Source organism: Cynocephalus volans, chromosome 6, assembly GCF_027409185.1.
Source record: "Cynocephalus volans isolate mCynVol1 chromosome 6, mCynVol1.pri, whole genome shotgun sequence".
Lineage (NCBI taxonomy): Eukaryota > Metazoa > Chordata > Mammalia > Dermoptera > Cynocephalidae > Cynocephalus > Cynocephalus volans.
In genome coordinates this window covers 87,565,497-87,583,342 of record NC_084465.1, presented here as the reverse complement: position 1 = coordinate 87,583,342, position 17,846 = coordinate 87,565,497, and the positions used below count along the sequence as shown (strand labels likewise).

The 17,846-nt window shown below is 44.6% G+C and overlaps 1 protein-coding gene across 1 annotated transcript in view; it reads left to right on the top strand.

Moving 5' to 3' along the window:
• The window catches only part of GSDME (gasdermin E), a 33,979-nt gene extending 20,959 nt beyond the window's left edge, over positions 1-13,020 (top strand). The window contains exons 5-9 of the mRNA XM_063100860.1: positions 1,298-1,462; positions 3,035-3,162; positions 4,930-5,125; positions 9,476-9,549; positions 12,785-13,020. Of these exons, the coding sequence (XP_062956930.1) occupies positions 1,298-1,462; positions 3,035-3,162; positions 4,930-5,125; positions 9,476-9,549; positions 12,785-13,015 (794 nt within the window). The 3' untranslated portion in view covers positions 13,016-13,020. The remainder of the gene's footprint in view (positions 1-1,297; positions 1,463-3,034; positions 3,163-4,929; positions 5,126-9,475; positions 9,550-12,784) is intronic.
• The last annotated feature ends 4,826 nt before the right edge of the window (positions 13,021-17,846 follow it).

Genomic DNA, 17,846 nt, shown 5'->3' with positions numbered 1-17,846 from the left:
GGATTTGAGGCCGTGTGAAAGGTCATGGCCACTGTCCTCAGGGAGCAAAGTCATTGGGTGGGTGCTGGTTCACACGTATCCACTGCAGTGGGTACGTGCGAAAGGGGGAGTAGCCTGGGGCAGCCCAGGTGCCCAGTGAGCATGGGCCAGCGAGCAAGCCAAGGACCATTTCATGTGTCTTCAGACCACTGTTCCAGCTTTATGAGCATCCTTAGTGCCCACAAACAAAGGAAAACGTGTGCGTCTCCATACCTCCCACATTTCATGCGGATACCAGGCTCGGCCACATTGTTATTCGACAGCCTTTGCTGCAGCACACAAATTGAACTAGAAGCATAAAGAATCCTAATCCATGAGCTCCCTTACTGTTTTCCTTAGCGAGGACGTCAAAACTGTTATGTTTTTACCCACAACTTAGTTACCTTAGCTGGGTTCTCAAATATGGAAGTGTTTAAGGAAAAATTTCTTTTTATTATTTAAAAAAAATTTTTTTATTACAGAAAACTTAACACATGTTCAAAAGTAGACATAATATAATGAATCCCCACGCACCCACCATCCAGTTTAATAGCTAGGACAGTTCATGTTTCGTCCATGACCTCACTGCCTCCCCATCTCCCACTGGATTATTTTGAAGCAAATCCTAGACATATTGTTCCATCTATAAATATTCCAGTAACTTTAAATGATAAAATTCTTTTAAAAAGACTAGTTTTGCCTTCATATAAATAGAGTCATATGGAATGTATTCTTTAGTGTCTGACTTTTTCACTCACATAATGTTTGTGAGATTCATTCATATAATTGCAGAAATCAGTGGTGCATTTTTGTGGCTGTGTATTATCCTATGCATTAATAAGGAAAAGTTAAGACTCCTTACAAACATAACCATATACCATAACCACTTGTGCACCTAAATACATTGACAACAATTCTTTAATAATATCAGTGTTTAGATTTTCCCAGTTGTTTTAGACATGGTGGGTTTTGTTTGCTTAGAGTTGGTTTGTTCAATTAAGATGAGAAAATATTTCCAGTGTTTGAAAGATTGCTTCCTGCCCATTCAGAGAGTATACACTAGAGAGGTTTATGTTAAGGACAGCCATTTCTTCTGTATTTGTAGGAAGTGGCTGGGTTTTTGGTCAAACAGCATAAAGTGTGTAGAAATCGGGTTTTACAGGGAAGAGGGGGGATGTGTCTTCTGCCCCACACTGAGTTAGGCGAAGTCGTGTCTCGGATGAGCTGAGAAGGCCAGGCTGACCCCATGCCTGGCTTGTCCTTTTCTCCTGCACCACAGAATTCTGTCTCCTGCAAGGGAAGCATGGTGGCTTTGAGCACAAGAAGAGAATTGACTCTGTCTACCTGGACCTTCTGGCCTTTCGAGAGTTTATGTTCATGGACATGCCAGATGCTGGGCATGGGACATCTTGCCAAGATGGGCCGTTAAGTGTTTTAAAACAAGGTATTGCCAGCAGGTGGGGCATGGTGAGTCCATGTTTTATTGAGCCCTGGACCCCAAGAGGTGATGTGGCCTTCAGAACCAATGGCCCCTCAGTGACTTCATGCAAAACATTTGAAAAGGGAGAGGTGGTGCCGCCAAGTCCTAGTCCACTCCGCAGGATTCTCCTTAGTGGGATCTTAGGGTGCCCCAAGTCTTGGGTGCCATGTTTTGAGGAAAGGGTGGGGAGAAAGATCCCAAATGGGGTGGGGGTGGGAGACGGAGGAGTGACGCGGCCAGGGGCCAGGCAATTTTCTTTCATGGTAACCACAGAAGCCCTGCTGACTATTAAGAATAGCTGGTCTGTGAGGAAAGAGAACCCAAGCTGTGCATCTGTTCCATTCTATTCCAGCCTTCATTGCCAAGACCAGCCATGCTTTGTCAGCCACACTCTGTTGAGGCTCCTTATCCACGTGGCATGAGCCCGCAGCAGTTCCGTTTGCTCCTCACAGCATATTGTGTTTTTAAAAGTTGGTTCCATTTTGGTGGGGTGCGGGACAGCAGTGCGTAGTAGAAGGAGGAGATGGACAGGGAAAAACAAGAACAAATAATTAGATAAGGGCTTAGGAAAAGGAGCTAGGAACAGCTCAGAATGTGCTCTGGCTTGGAGGGTACGAAGAGAGACCTCCCCAGTGGGGCTTCCTTGAGTTCCAAACCAGAGGCTGCTTTAGTTTCTGCAGCAAAAAATACCAATGTTGGGGGCTGGCTGGTTAGCACAGTTGGTTAGAGCACAGCGTTATACCGCCAAGGTCACGGGATCAGATCCTGTACCAGCCAGCCAACAAAATAGAAAAATGTCAGTGTTGGAAGAAATGGCAACGAAGGCCCAACCTTAAGATAAGGCTTTCGCTAAGTCAGTGCTTTTATGATGCTTCTGAGCCATACAAATTCCAAAATACATTACTTTTCATGTAGAGGACACAGGTAACACAGCCGGATGCACCTCAGTGCTCACCTTTTAGACAGGAGAAGGAGGAAAGGATAGAAAAAGTGGAATAGCTGTGTTTGCCATGAAAATAGGGTGCCAGCCCCTTTGAAAACGTGTTAAATATTAAAGGATACAAAATCTGCAATGTCTTACAGGAAAGGACATGAAAAGTAATGTATTTTGGAATTTGTACGGCTCAGAAGCATCTTAAAAGTACTGACTTAGGTTTAATAATTCAGCCTTGATAATTTACTTCTACAGAAATCCTGCTAAAGTGGAATCTAAAAGACTTTTCCAGAAAATAATTGATTAGACTTAATGTCCAGTGAGTCATCAGAGAACAGTGAAGCCTGAAGTTCAGAGCCAGGCTTCCCACTTCTCCCTCCGTCTCCCCCTCCCTCCCTCCCTGCAGCAGATCGACTGGTTATAGAAAAACATGCTGGGTGGCGTTTAATTCATACTTTATTTCTGAGTCCTATGACTGACTCTGCAGCTGGGAACATCTGTGAAAGCACTGATGACAATGAGTTATAAAAAGCAGCGGTTGCTGTCCCGTGTTGCGAGATACGCACAGCAGTCATGGGACTGGCTATGCTCTGTTTTCACAGTGACTCTGCCCTTGGAGAGGAATTTCCATCCTTTCGCGGAGCTGCCAGAGCAGCAGCAGACGGCTCTGAGCACCATCCTGCAGGCAGTCCTGTTTGATGATGAGTTACTCGTGGTCCTGGAGCAAGTGGTGAGACCAGGAACATCTCAATCCATCTTCCACCTGGGTTTTCTGGAAACTTGGATAGGCTAAACCTCTTGGGACAAGGCTTTGAGCTAGAATAAAATTGTGGTAAAAGTTTTATCACCTCCTTTTAACCCCAAAGCTTGTCTTTTTCTTTCTTGCTCTCAGGTCCTTAGTTTTCTAACTGCAGAAAGGTAGCCGATGGCAGGAATAAGGGATGTATTAGTTTCTTACGGCTTCCTTAACAGAGCACCACAAACTTGGGGGCTTAAAGCAATAGAAATTTATTCTCTCATAGTTCTGGAGCCCAGAAGTCTGAAATCGAGCTGTTGGCAGAGCCATGTTACTGTGGAGGCTCTAAGAGAGAATCCTTCCTGGCCTCCTCCACCTTCTGGTGGCTCCTGGCATTCTTTGGCTTGTGGCTGTGTCCCTCCAATCGCTTTTATGTCTTCCCATGGTCTTCCCCTCTCTGTCTATCGGTGTCTTCTCCTTTACTGTCTCTTCTAAGGACACCATCAATGGATTTAGGGCCCACCCCAATCTAGGATGATCTCATCTTGAGATCCTTCTTTAATTACATCTGCAAAGACTTTTATTCTACAGAAGGCCACCTTCTGAGGTTTCAGGTAGTCATATATTTTGGGGGAGCCACTTTTCAACCCACTTCAAGGGGGTTATGTGTCAGGGCCCAACAGATCAACCTGTTCTATTTAGAACAGAGAGATGAACAGGCCTTGTATTTTTCTGTTTTGCAGCAGAAGGATTTCTTGGGGAGGCCAGGTTCCTTAACTAATAGTTGTGCAAATTGGGGGGGCGGGGGGAGTAGCACACCAACTGCCAACCCTCCATCTGCTCAGATTTTGAGTTCTCCATCTCTTAAGAAGGCTGAGGCTTTGTAAACCTGATTTTTCGTATAATTTTGTTTTTCACCTTTTTGTTGTTTCTGTTATATAGGGAGTTTGAATACTGATTTAATGCTTTATGGTTTCTGGGAAAGCATTCATATTATTTTTCCCTCTTTAAATTGTGCCAAAAGAGCTTAGTTACTTGGGACAGAACCTGCAGTTCTTGTAACAGCCCAACAGCGCAGGACAACTTTGCATTCTGGAGGATGCGGATCCTAGCCCAAGAGAGAACACAAATGTTTCAAAAAACCCATTGACTTTTACTTCCTAAAATAACTCCTTCCAAGAGGAAAATGTCAGGCCAGCACCCTGTGGAGAGAGCATCAGCTGCCTTGTCAGATGCTGGAGAAGAAGCTGCCAGTGGGGAGGAGGGGGGAGGGAGGCTTTCTTGAGAGGATCTGGACATGGAGGCTCTAGAGGGAGCAGAGCAGGCTCAGTGGTCAGAACTGGCTCGCTGCCCCCCGCCCCCGGTCCCATGGGGATGGACGAGGCTGCCCAGGGCCCCGCAGGGAACAGGGCTGGGCTGGAGAGCCAAGCTTGAGCTTAAAGCTTCTAGTCCCCTCCTCAGTCCCGCATGTAGCCGCTTATTTCTCATCTCTGGTCTGGAAGGTTCTGCCCAACAGTTCCTGCGTGCCTCCTTGCTCTCTGTGAAAGAACAGTACTTGGGCAAGGCTCAGTTACTGTCTCCCTATGAGGAAATTTAACCCCCTGGATTAGTCATTTCAAAGCCTAGAAAAGTGCTCAGCTCTTGCTTTACTTGGGAGAAGGTGAAGGGCAAGGGGCATGTGTGTGTCATGGGCAGAGGGTGGTACCCGCTTGGCCTTTAGCATCACCAAGACTGTCTCTTCTCTTGTCCCCTGCCCTGCAGTGTGACGACGTGGTCAATGGCCTCTCGCCCCCACTGGTGGTGTTGGGGGAACTGAAGCCCCCACAGCAGCAGGACCTCACGGCCTTCCTGCAGCTGGTGGGGTGCAGTGTGTGGGGTAGGGGTCCCAGTCCCCAGGATGCGGTCAGCGACCAGAAGCTCTTTGCAGCCGCCTATTTCTTGGTCAGTGCACTAGCAGGTATGGAACAAAGGAAAAAAGAAAACAAAAGAAATGGCTGCTGTCACTTTGAGACTGCTTCTCTTACTGTATCACAGTTGTCCCTTGTTATCTGTGGATACTAAAATCTGATATAAAAGTCTCTGATATAAAATGGTGCAGTATTTGCGTATAGCCTGCACACATCCTCCGTATACTTTAAATCATCTCTAGATTACTTATAATACCTAATACAATGTAAATGCTGTGTAAATAGTTGTTATACAGTATTGTTTTTAATTTGTATTATTTTTATTGTTGTGTAGTTATTTGTATTGTTTTTCCTCCTGAATATCTCTGATCTGTTGTGGAACAGATGTGGAGCCCGCGGATATGGAGGGCTGACTGTACGTTCTTCTGGGGGACGCACAATGATCATAGTTGTGGAGGACTGGGTACATGCGGGCCTTGGAGGCGGGAGGCGTGGAGAAGGAGGGACTGTCCTTCCACCGCGAGCCACCCCCCGGAGCACATCTCCTTCCTCCTCGGGGGCCAACACAGGAGCATCTTCCAAAAGCCAGGCGTGGTGCGAGCGGCCAGTGTCCCTTGCTCCATGCACTTGTCGCAGGGGGCCCTGCCCGCTGCCGCTCCACCACTCCCGTCCCAAACCCTCCATGCTGGGGGCCTGCGGTGTCAGGGGTGGTTGTCCTCCGTGAGGAAGCTGAGCTTCCTGTCCCTCTCAGGCCGGCCTCCAGGTCTCACTGCTTCCCTTCAAGGCGATCCTAGTCAGGACGCTGAGGTCCCCACATGTTCAGGGCTCTTCCCAGCACCACACAGAACCAGAGGCCCAGGAGGCTTCAGGTTTTAAAGAATTTCTCAGAGAGAATGTCTCTTGCAGCTCTAGGGGCTGATGAACGTGTGCTCTATGCCTTGTCCCAAGTCATGGGTGAAGGTTCTGACTGCTGGACTGGGCAGGAGATGAGACAGAGCCCCGTGGAGCTCCACTAGAGACTCTGGCAGAGTTAAGGCAGGTTCTAGTCAGAGCCTGAGCACAGGCAGCATGTCGGGGGCCATCTGCAGGTCAGAGTTCTCCGCCTGGTGAGAGGCCTTCTCTTCACATACTCTATCACTTATGGCAACATTTCTGTCAATAGGCTGGATCAGAGGCCAAATACGAAGCCCAGGGCCGGCACTAGGAAGGTACCACAGTCCCCTTCTCCTTGAGCCTAGACACAGCTTCAAATTCTCACAATCTTATACACAAGCAGCCACTTGGGGTTGACCCATAACCTGCTCTTTCTGAGCTGGAAGCTCAATGTAGTGAGGTCTTTGGGTGCAGCCCACAGTCTCTGCAGCCAGTTTCTTTCTTTTTGTTTGTTTTATAATTTCTATAGAATCATAATGGATTATACATATTTTGGGGGTTCAAATTGAGATGTTGATCAAATCAGTATTACTAGCATATATATTGTTACAAATCATACTTATTTTTTATGCCCCTGTCCAAGCTCTCCCCACCCCCTCCCTCCCCCTCCCCCTCCCCCCTCTAATTAGCCTAGATTTCTTCTCTCCCTCTTTCAGAATAATGGTTACTCTGTTGCTTTGTTAACTCCAAAGCTGAGAGGTGTGCTCAGGTACCCCCAATATTATCATAGAGCAGATGCTTCTTCTGTCACTCTGGAATGGGCTTTGTGGAGAGAGACATTCTCTTCTTTGGTCTCTGCTGGTGACTCTCCTTGTGTCAATGCACTCTGGTGGCTGGCAGACCATCTGCACGGTGATTGTGGCAGTGGCTGGTGGACCATCTGTATGGTGGTTGTGGCATCCAGCTGCTTTCATGGCAGCTGTGGTTATTGTGATGGCTGTGGTGTGCCACCCACATGGAGGTGATGTTTTTGGCATGCTCCTTACCTAGTTGGTGGTGGCAATGGCAGTGTGCCTGGTTGTGGGAGGAGGGTCCGGTCATCGGCTCCATGCCTCTGGACCCCAGGCAGGTCCCATGTTGCTGGCCATATGCATAGTTGTCCCCCCTTTCTGGCTTGGTAGTCCAGCGGACTTCCAGTCTTCCTAGGTGTTATAGGTGTTCTTTGGTGAAATGAGACCTTTACTAGTTAATATCAAACTTTGTCTCTGGTTGTGGGTACTCTGTTTTTTCTTTCAGTTCTGTGTTGGATTATTTGCTGTTCCCACCACTTAAACTCTGCACTGGAACTAATTTGTTGTCCTTTGCTTACTTCTAAAGTGGGGGAACTTCCTGTGGGGACCAGTACTTGAGCTCTGTGGTTGAGCTAAATTGCTGCTTTGCTGTTGATTCCCTGGGGAAGGCATTTTGTGCAACTCGGGTTCTAATGGTTGACTTTATAGGATTTCTGGGTTTAGTGAAATCCGATGCACCTGGGTTGAGACACTGGTCTGGGCCTGAGTCTTTTCATCAAACTGTACCCCATGCAATTCTATATTCCTGACCAGTCTCCTCTGAGTGGTCTCTGCAGCCAGTTTCTAAAGCAGGGCTGCCTTTCCTATCTCTCTGGACTGTGGTCTTACTGACTCGTCAGTCACAACAGAGGTCAGGTTGGTGGAAAGTTCTTCCATTTAATCCTTGGCCCCTCTCAGTTGACCTCTGCCTCCTACATTGTAGAGTCTTCCCTCCTTAGAATCTGGGGAAAGTGCTGGAACAGAAAATGGGTGCTTCTTGGGCCCTAACCTGGTGTTTGGCTTTCTAGTGCTTTTAGCTGTTTTCAACACTTCAGCCCACACCTGGCCTGTCTCCTGGAAAGCTTCCTCCACCACTCTGTGACCTTAAGTGCGTCATGAGCTCTGAACTTCTTGGACCTCATTTGTAAAGTGGAATTAGTTCATGAAAGAGCAAGCAAAATAATTCATTTCAGTTCAAGAAACATTTAGCATGCCTATATTTTAGGCACTGCTAGGTGATGAGGTAGAAAAATGACCTAGTCCTCGCCTGCTGGGAAATCAGAGCCAAGTAGCAGAATTAGTGGGTCTGCTCTGTGACCAGATGCTGTTGTTCCATCCCTGTGCCCCAGCACCTAAAACCAGGCTCAAAATCATGAGCGGCTGAGTGACGTGGAACTAACATAGTTCCAAGAATCAGGGGTGAGGAGGATGATTCAATGGGGCTCAGGAGCCACCCTGAACAGTGAGGGGAGGGAGCAGGGACGGGTGAGAGGGCTGTGGCAGTGGCTCCACGATGTCGCTGTCCTCCCAGCCCTGTGATCTTCCCCCAGGCCACATACACTTTCCTCTTCATCCTCCTGGTTTGGGGTAAGGGCCCCCTTGAGACTTTGTTGAGAGCTGTGGACCTTCTCTGTAGCAAATGCACACAGAACTGGAATGCAACGGTAGGGGGTTCTCTGGCAGGACCATCACCAGGAGCTGCCTGTCCTCCTAGCAGCTGTCACCCTCTCCTGGGGACAAGCTATGCTCTGCTGTACTCTCTGGGTCACAGCCTCAGCAACGTGCTACTTTTTATAAATAAGGCTGCCCATGGATGCAGGTGATGAGTGAGCTCATAAGCAGTCCCTTGGTGAGATGATCCAGCAGGCGACTCTTTGCCTTTTCAGCTCAAAGGCTATACTGGGGTCCTTTTAGAAGCTGCATCTGTTTTACCCTGGGTGGGATTTACTATCTGTTTTGAATGACACTGACTTGAATTTCCTTTCCCTGGGGCTTGCGGGGCCCTTCTGGTGCAGTCCCAGCCTCGCACAGGTCTGTTACAGCTCCCTCTGCTATTGGTGCTCTGGGCCTCAGAAGTTCTGTTGGTCAGACCACACTGTATCTTCCTCCCCAAACAATCAGTGACACGGATAGAGCCCTGTATAGTTTATGCAGTGCTCTGACATATGCAATAAAGAAAAAAATCTATGGTCAGTCAAATGGGGAAACTGAGGCTCATAGAGGGTACCCAAGGCCACAGCTGAAAATGTGGAGGGGCTCAAACACAGCTCTGTCATCAGATCACAGGTCCTTCTACTTTTCCATGCTGATTCCCTTTCCCCAGAGTCTGTGCAGTTCTTCCTGACTGGCAAATTGAATGTTAAAGAATATCTTCTGTTGAGACAGAGCAGGTGACTGGGCTCCTACATCTGTTTTCAAAAAGGAAGGGCTGGCTGGTTAGCTCAGTTGGTTAGAGTGTGGTGTTATAACATCAAGGTCAAGGGTTCGGATCCCCATACCAGCCAGCCACCAAAAAAAAAAAAAAAAAAAAATCTCAAAAAAAAGAAATGTCTTCACTGCACATTCAGCACCATTCATTCATTTATTCAACAGTTGCTGAGCACCTCCCTTGCCTGGCTGGTGGGAAAGTACTAAAATATAAATTTGGTACCATCCAGGGGCTGGTTGGACAGTAACTGTGATTTTTGTCTCCTTCAGAAATGCCAGATAATGCAGCTGCTCTGCTAGGCACTTGCTGTAAACTCCAGATTATTCCTACGCTGTGCCGCTTGGTAAGGAACCTCCCACATGGGGCCCCTGGATGGATGGGGTGGGGAAACCATGAGGGGTGGACACCTGACAGCTGATACAGCACCTGTAGGCTCTCTCATCCACAGCAGCTCTTCAAGCACGTTAAACAGGTATTGTTGTAACCCCCCCCACCACTGCCCCTGCCACCACCACCCCCCCACACTCAACGGTAAGACTGAGGCCCAAGGGGAAAGGATTTGTTCAAAGAACTTGCTAGCAGCGTTAGGACTCCAAATCTCATGCTTTTCCCATTGTATGGAGAGAATCTTTGCCAAGGCTTGGTTGCAGGAGAAGGGCCTGACACCGTGTTCTTTGCAGTGGCGGTTCTGGGCATAGATGGGTTTGATGCAGCTCTGTATCCGATTCACCAGGGAGATGTGCAGGACTGCTTTGTCTCAGGGAGACATAGTTAGCTTCCTTCATCCTCTTTTAGGAATATCATTAGCTTGGTGCCCTCCAGAAATGTCATTATAAGAGCAAGAGTTAGGTAATGATGAGCTTAGCCCCAGAGAGTCAAGGTTAAGGTTAATTTCCTTTTTAAACTACAAATTGGGCCATTAATAGGAAGAACCATCAATAGGCTGCCTGAAACTACCCTGATGGGGCAGCTACTCTAATGTAGATTCTGCAGGGCTCGCTCAGCCTGGGCAGAAGAGCAGAGCATACCTGGCCAATTATTTTAAGGTCTGGTTTCTGAGGGCCAGGGCCAGCCTGGTACATTGGCCCAAAGGGCCTAGCTCAGAGCTCTGCTCTCAGATCTGGGAAGCAGCTATTGGGGTAGACTGCCGAGATAGGCCCCTGACATTTGTTATCCATCTACTCTGGGAACACTGAGCAATGTGGTTGGTGCCTTTGGTACAACTTTGCATGGCAAAGACATCAGAAGAATATGCAGCATGGCACCATTCCAAGGACAGCTTAGATGCCATTCACAGCTGATGCAGATTCTACTGGCCCAGAGGAATCCTGCGTTCTTGTACATAGACTGCAGAAATGGAACTACTTGAAAACGTGCCAGCATGTGTGTCCTGGGCCAGCTGAGGGTGAAAGCTGGTGGCATTGTTGGTTATGGAAACAATATGTGTCGTTATCCTAATTAAACACAATGATGGGCAAAACAGCAGCTCTGCTATCAGAGAGCCCAGCTCCCTTTTGCAGCAACTGAGTGCTCAGCATTTACCAAGTTAGCTCTTTCCAAGTATTTACAAACGCATCAACTGCATGCAGGAAGTACATAAAAAAGAAAATCCTGCCAAGGCCAAGTTATTAGCTGACTCCTCCCCCAGCAAGCTCACAGGAGCTGTCGTCTTCCTAAAAGATCACCTTCAGGAATTTACCTTTGTGTTGCCTCCAAGTTCTGTGCTGTTGGTATTCTGAGAATAACCATGAGAACATACTCAGAGTTCCAGAACGGCACCAAACTATTCTGCGGTTGCACCAAATTGCCTCACCACAGAGGCATTTGTATGCTTTTGGTGGGCTGCTCAACGTAGACAAAGATCTGAATTTTCTGTAAAGACCTTCCTGGGTGCCTTCACAGAATCTCCTCTCAGATTTGCAACAGCTTTTTTTTAGATGGTGAGGCTCCTGCCTCTTGAAGGAATTTGAGCATCCTGTGTTTCCTAAAGGGATTTACTTAGAACAGGGCACAAAATCTATCTGCATCCCTGTTTTTTCTTGTCTGGTGGCCAGAGTTAACTTTGAGAGAGGCTTTCTGAAGGGTTTTGGGAGAGCAGTGTCTCATTTGCCAGGAACTGTAAGAAAGTATTAGAATCATCAGTAGAGAATTAACTTCACCCCACACCCTTGGATCGCTGTTACCCCTTTGACACCTAGAAGTGCCTATGGGCAGGGGGCTTGGCGGATGTTTAGAGAAGTTGGATGCTGCTTGTCCACAGAGTCTGCTGTGCTGTTGGCAGTCTGCAGCCTGTGCTGGTGGAGCTCCTTCTTAAATTGCTGGGATGTGGTGCTTGTGGCCTAAAGAGCAGGCCTAGTCCACTCTCTAAAGCACCATCAGTAGTTACAGGCTGGACCAAATGGTAGAAATGGTAGCATTAAGCTTCTGGTTACACTGTGTGGGTTGTATTTGGCTAATCTACAAGTGGTTAGATTCATAAGGCTGATTTTGATGATCAACCCACAAGCACTTTCACATTCCAATGAGTGCTACCCAGTCGCCTGGACAGGGTACACATTACTTTCAGTAAGGTCACCACCATTCAGAACATTTCTGCAGTTCTTTTGGATTCCTTTCATAGTCAGTTAAAATTCATGCACACTTTACAGACTTGCTTCATTTTTTAATTTAAATTTTACTGTCTACATTATTAATCTGATCTTAGATGCCTGTTTCAAAATCAAATCTACTGGCAAATCTGTAGTTGCTGAAGATTTAAAAAAGGTGTTACAGGCACAGACCAAGACCCTAAAAGCAAATCAAATATTTCTAATATGTTTTTGAGCAGTTGGAATTAATGCAGTGTCCACAGTGACCCCTGTGAAGAACTAACGTTCCTTAAGTGTCGAGTTCTGGGCAGCGTGAATGGTGAACACAGCAGATGAGGTCCTGCTCTCATGAACAGCTTGGGGATCAGGAAGGGAAAGCAGGTTAGATAGTGAATATCAAGATCATTTCACATATAGTAAGTGTATGGAGACAATATAATGGAGAAATGTAATAGTGGCTGGGATATGGGGCTGGGGGCAGGTGGATACAGAGGGGATTACGAAAGGCGCTGTGATGTGGCATTTCAGCTGACAACTGGGTGCGAGAAGGGAGGTCTGTGTAACAAGGGCAAAAACTCTTAAGGCAGGGAGCATAACTAAACGATGGTACCTACCTTTGAGCTGTTCATGCAATATATAAGAAATGCTCATATCTATATTAAAATAAAAAAACAGACGATCCCTATCTGTGTGCACGAGAAAGGTATCTTCCGACTGTTCTAATCTATTGGAGTTAGCAGTTCGGTAGGAAGCAGAGCTCAGAGAGTGGGGATTCAGACAGGCAAATTGAATAGGCCTGAGGTTCTGGCCTGGATCAAATATATCTTGTTATACCTTATCAAGGGTTTTCCTGCTCCATTTAAACTCCAATGGGGAATTTAAAAAACAATTTAGCTTTTCTCCGTAATTACCTAGAAGTGCATTACTATCCAACTATGTGGATTTTCTATGACATGTTTTAAGTAAATTTGTGTAAATGTGTCATTTCAGCTCCACGTTCTGTCTGATGAAGGAGTAGCTGATCTTGAAGACCCAACCCTGGCTCCTCTGAAAGACACAGAAAAGTTTGGAATTGTGCAGTGCTTGTTCGCCTCTGCTGACATTAGCCTGGAGAGAGTGCAGTCATCCGTGAGAGCTGTCATCCTCAAGGACCCTAATGTCTTCCCACTCATTCTTTATATAACCCTGAATGGACTCTATGCTTTAGGCAGAGAACATTAGTAATGTCCCATGTGAATCAGAAGTACGTATCATTAGCCAAGGCTGGTATTTTTCAGAATTGTTGATACCACTTTGGGGTTTAGGTCAAATGCACATTAAAAGTTGATCAATGAAATGAATTTACAAAACAGTTTAAGAAGTGGCAACTTTTTTGCACTAGGAATGACCTCACTTTTTGTCACCAGGCACTCTTTAAACAGTTTCTGTTTCATCAAAGGCCCTCCTGTGCTGGCGACCCAGCATCCAAGCTAGATTCCTGCATCTAAACAGCTGGGAGAGGGTTGAGAATTCTAAGCTAGTGTACAATCAGACCTTTTTTTCTGCAGAACAATGGGTCCATCTATCACTTTCTTACATTTTCCACTTTCTTTCTGTTACACAAAAACAGAGGAGTCTGACACCATAATCCTAAAATTCATTTTAAATTGTTAGCACTGTGGGAAGACAATTTCTCTTCACAGAAGAGGCTGGAAGTGCTGTTATTTGGCGATTGAAAATGAACTATAAATGCTACTAGAGTATATATATTCCAAGAAAAATCTGATAGCAACACACCCCTGCTTGGGGGTCTAGCTATACACATTTTGATCTTGCTATGCTTTGATGAACATATTAATTCTATGTCTAGAACAATGTCTTGATTTCCTATGCATCTGACTAATGAATTTGTAAAATACTATGTATCTACCAAAGGAAACTTTGAACTGTGTATGTTTTGCCTTTTAGTCTGTTTTGACGTCCTTCTACTGTAAATAGCTTGGACTGTCTCCCTAGAGCCCCTGATTCCACTGACAGGATCTGCTACTATCCACTGGGGACCTGAAGTCACCAGCGCTGAGGAGCAGCAATTGTTGGACAGAAACATGTTACTCAGCATACGTTCTTTCTTGAGCTCAGCATCATCCAGTTACTTCCTTTCTTCCCTTCAGATTTGAACAAGGAAGATACAAAGCAAATAACCTTTTCACCACCTCCATTAAGAATGAGACTCAACCTTATGTAGATGCTTATGATATGTGGGGAAAAAAGGATATAAAGTTGTATACTGTGGTGGCTATTATACAAAAATGAGCACCTCACACAAATTGGAAAGGACTATGCAAAAGTTGCACTAAAATAGTGGCACTATATATGCCTTTTTGTCTGTTTTTTGGGGAAATAAAGTATAAATAACAAACTGCAAACAGAATGTGTAATATGAATCCACTTGCGTAAAAAATCACATACAGTTGACCCTTGAACAATGTGGGGGGTTAGGGGTGCCAACACCCTTCTGCACTGTCAAAAATTCACCTGTAACAGTTGACTCCCCTAAACTTAACCTACTGTTAGTGTACTGTAGACTGGAAGCCTCACCAATAATATAGATAGCTGATTAACATATTTTGTATGTATTATATGCTACAGTCTTATGATAAAGTAAGCTGGAAAAAAGAAAATGTTAAGAAAATCATGAGACACATTTAGAGTACTGTATTTATTGAAAAAACCCCATGTGTAAGTGGGCCTGTGCAGATGAAGCCTGTGTTGCCCAGGATCAACTGTACGCATGTATTGACATGCATGGAAATTCTCTGAGAGTTCACAAGAAACCTAACTGTGGTTCCTTTGGGCAGGACTTAAGCTGGAACAAGAGGCAGAGGGAAATTTTTCACCCTTCTATTCCTGTTAGAATTTTTTATGTATTATCCTCTAAATTAAAATACAAAAACTAAAACCAAAGATAGACTTCAGACAGATAGGAAAGAGGCCATCCCAGCAAGTGCTGAATATTTAGGTTACATCAAACAGGCAACTAAGGAATTTGGCCATTTCCACAATTGCCCCAAGACTGGCCAGTTACCATGTTGGATGGTATTTTAAAAACTAGCTATTGAAAAGGAGGTAGTTTTATGTTGCTAGGGGTGTTCCCAGCCTCCACTTACTGCTTGGCTTCTCAGCAGACACCCGCAGAGATGTGGTGGGTGAGGTACTGCTGGCGTGTGTGCAGTGAGGTGGCACTGGGCCTTCAAAAGTTTTCTTCCAAGAAGACGGTATGTCCAGGTTGCTCATCATTAAATGTTTAAAAAAAAATTAAATATACCCTTATTTACTCATTGAGATCAAGAACCATACATTTTCCCATAATTAGATTTGGAAACAAGTTATAGCAGGTCAGATCAGCTGAAAAACAGTAAGCAAAATATAATATTTCCTGGAACTTCACAGGACAGCCACTTTGATGTTTCCATTCAGGAACGAGGACCAATTCTTCAAAACTGGATGTGGGAAGTACCACTGACATTTGTTTGTATGGTTGGTCCATTAATAATCCCTCGAAGATATTTATGACTTAGTCCTTGGAAGCTGTGAATACTTGTATGTTTCCTTGCATTGCAAAAAGGGACATTGCAGATGTTTTTAAGATTATGGACCTTGAGATGGGCTGACTATGCTGGATTATTTGGGTGGGCCCTTAAAAAAGGCAGAAGAGTCAATGAGAGAGAGAGAGTTGGCCAAAGAAAATGCAGGAAAGATGGGGCCAAGAGAAAGATCTGACGTGCCACTGCTGGCTCTGAAGACAGACAGGGCCAGTAAGAGGACAAGAAAGCAGATCCTCCAACAGCCAGCAAGGAACCAGGACCTCAGTCCTATAACTGTATGGAACTGAAGTCGGCCAGCAACCTGCATGAGCCTGGAAGTGGATTCTCCCCTAGACCTCCAGGCCCTGGCTGATACCTTACCTTTAGTCTGGTGACATCTGTGTTGGACTTCAGACCTACGGAACTGAGATAATAAATTTGTATTCTTTTAAGCTGCTAAGTTTGTGGTAATTTGTTACTACAGTGATAGAAAACTAGGCAGGTAGTATAAAATGAAAAGAATAGCATTATAAAACCAAATTCTTCTGGAGACATCAGAAATACACAGGACTAGCAATTTCTTAAGTGTGTAGTATGGAATCCTGGAAAATAGCTTGGAAAAGAGCTGGAAAGACCCCTTTCTGGAGGCCTGCATGCACCCACAGCCATGCCTCTCTTGCCATCCCTCACTGCAGGCTGCAAGGCTGAACTGTGTGCCACAGAGGGTTGGTTCACTGTCTTTCCCACCAGGGTTTCTCTTTCCTTGCTAGCTGAGAAAAGGTCATAGTATCCCATGCCATCTAAGCAGAGAAGACTCATTTTCTTGATCCTATATTTTCATTTTCCCCCGCTCTAAAATTCTTACCTCTAATGTGTTCTTTGAAAGCCACCGAATCACTTGGGCTGGGATAGAGTAGACCATGGTTTGGGTGTTTCCTTGCTGAAGAACAGAGGCAGATGAAAATTTATTTAGGTGGAGAAAACTAAATGACATTAGGGGCTTTTTACAAAGATTGTTAGCACTTAAAAGAAATTACCAAAGCTAATCTGATGTCCTCCATTATTTTATTATCTCTAAACCATAGTGCTTTCTATAAATGAAACACTACATTTTTCCAATAGTAAATATTTATTTTTTATATATATACAAAAATATTTTACCAGGAGTATGTAGTTTCACAGATTGAACATTTTTAATAATATTTTTTGGAAAGCATATGGAAATATGTCAAAATAAAAGATTTATAGGGACAGTTTCTGAAAAATGAATACTTAGTTGTACTGCAGGAAAATTTATATAAGGACAGCAGTAATGTTTCTTTTATACAGGAACTAGTAATACAATTACTTGAAAAGCAATAGCAATTAATTTTTAATTTTAAACTTTATTTTTTATCAGAAACTTACTCAAGCAGCTTGTTCAGCTTTGATTTTCAGATTGGTAACAAGCACTTCACCCTCCATTAAAAAAAAAAAGATTCTCTCTCACAACCACATCAAAGACTTAACAAAAGCATGCATTTGTGTTAGGGAAAAGAAGATATACTAAAATGAACTGGGTGGAAAAATAATAAATTCCCACAGCAAGGTTTTCACAGCAAATCCCTACCATGGGCTCCAAAAGACTCAACATGCAGGATGCTGCTCTTGCTGCCAAACCCTAGTGCTCACACTTCTGCGGCAGAATCCAAGACGCCTCCTCTTTAAAGAGAATCAATGTGACTGAATAAACAGGAGCCAGCCAACAGCTCTTTTTAGAAGAGGATACACAACCAAAAGAAATACTTATCTTGTATTCTAAGTAAAGATGTAGATGCGCTATGCCTCAAATCCTGAAAAGATGAAGGGATTTCTCACTTGGACCATGTTTACCAGAACAAGCTTTTTGTCTTCAAAGCTAAGTTACTTATACTACTGCCCAGCTCTCCTATTTAAGAATAAGATGAAAACCACACATTTTAACCAGTAATGACTTCTGGTTTAATGTTGGTAATTTACTGCTGATGAGTTTTTAATTCTATGGTTGTTTCCTCCTTAAGTTAGTTCATTAGGCTTCTTCCATGCTCCCAGGCCATTTTGGCTGACATGAAGAAAGCCAAATCTCAGGTATGGTGTCATATTTATACGGGTTGTTACTACTGGCTTGCTGTTAGCTGAAGTGCAATAAAGACATCTCTTTACAACTTTTAAAATAAGACCTTTTGGCTTCTGTTCTGCAGTAGCAACAATACCTATTTTATGAAACTCAAAGACAGTTGTTTTATAAGAAGTAGATCATTTCATTTTCCAAGATATAAGTGGCATTTACTTTAACTATAGATGTGTTTATTTGGTTCGTGCTGGACATTAGAAAAAAGTAAAAGCTAGCAGGAAAAAGACAATTGTCACTTCTGATTGACTTGTGTGTGTGGAGTTGTCAGATTTAGCACACCACTGCATTATCAGCCAATATCTGAGAAGCAATCAGGAAGTAATAACTAAAATGGATT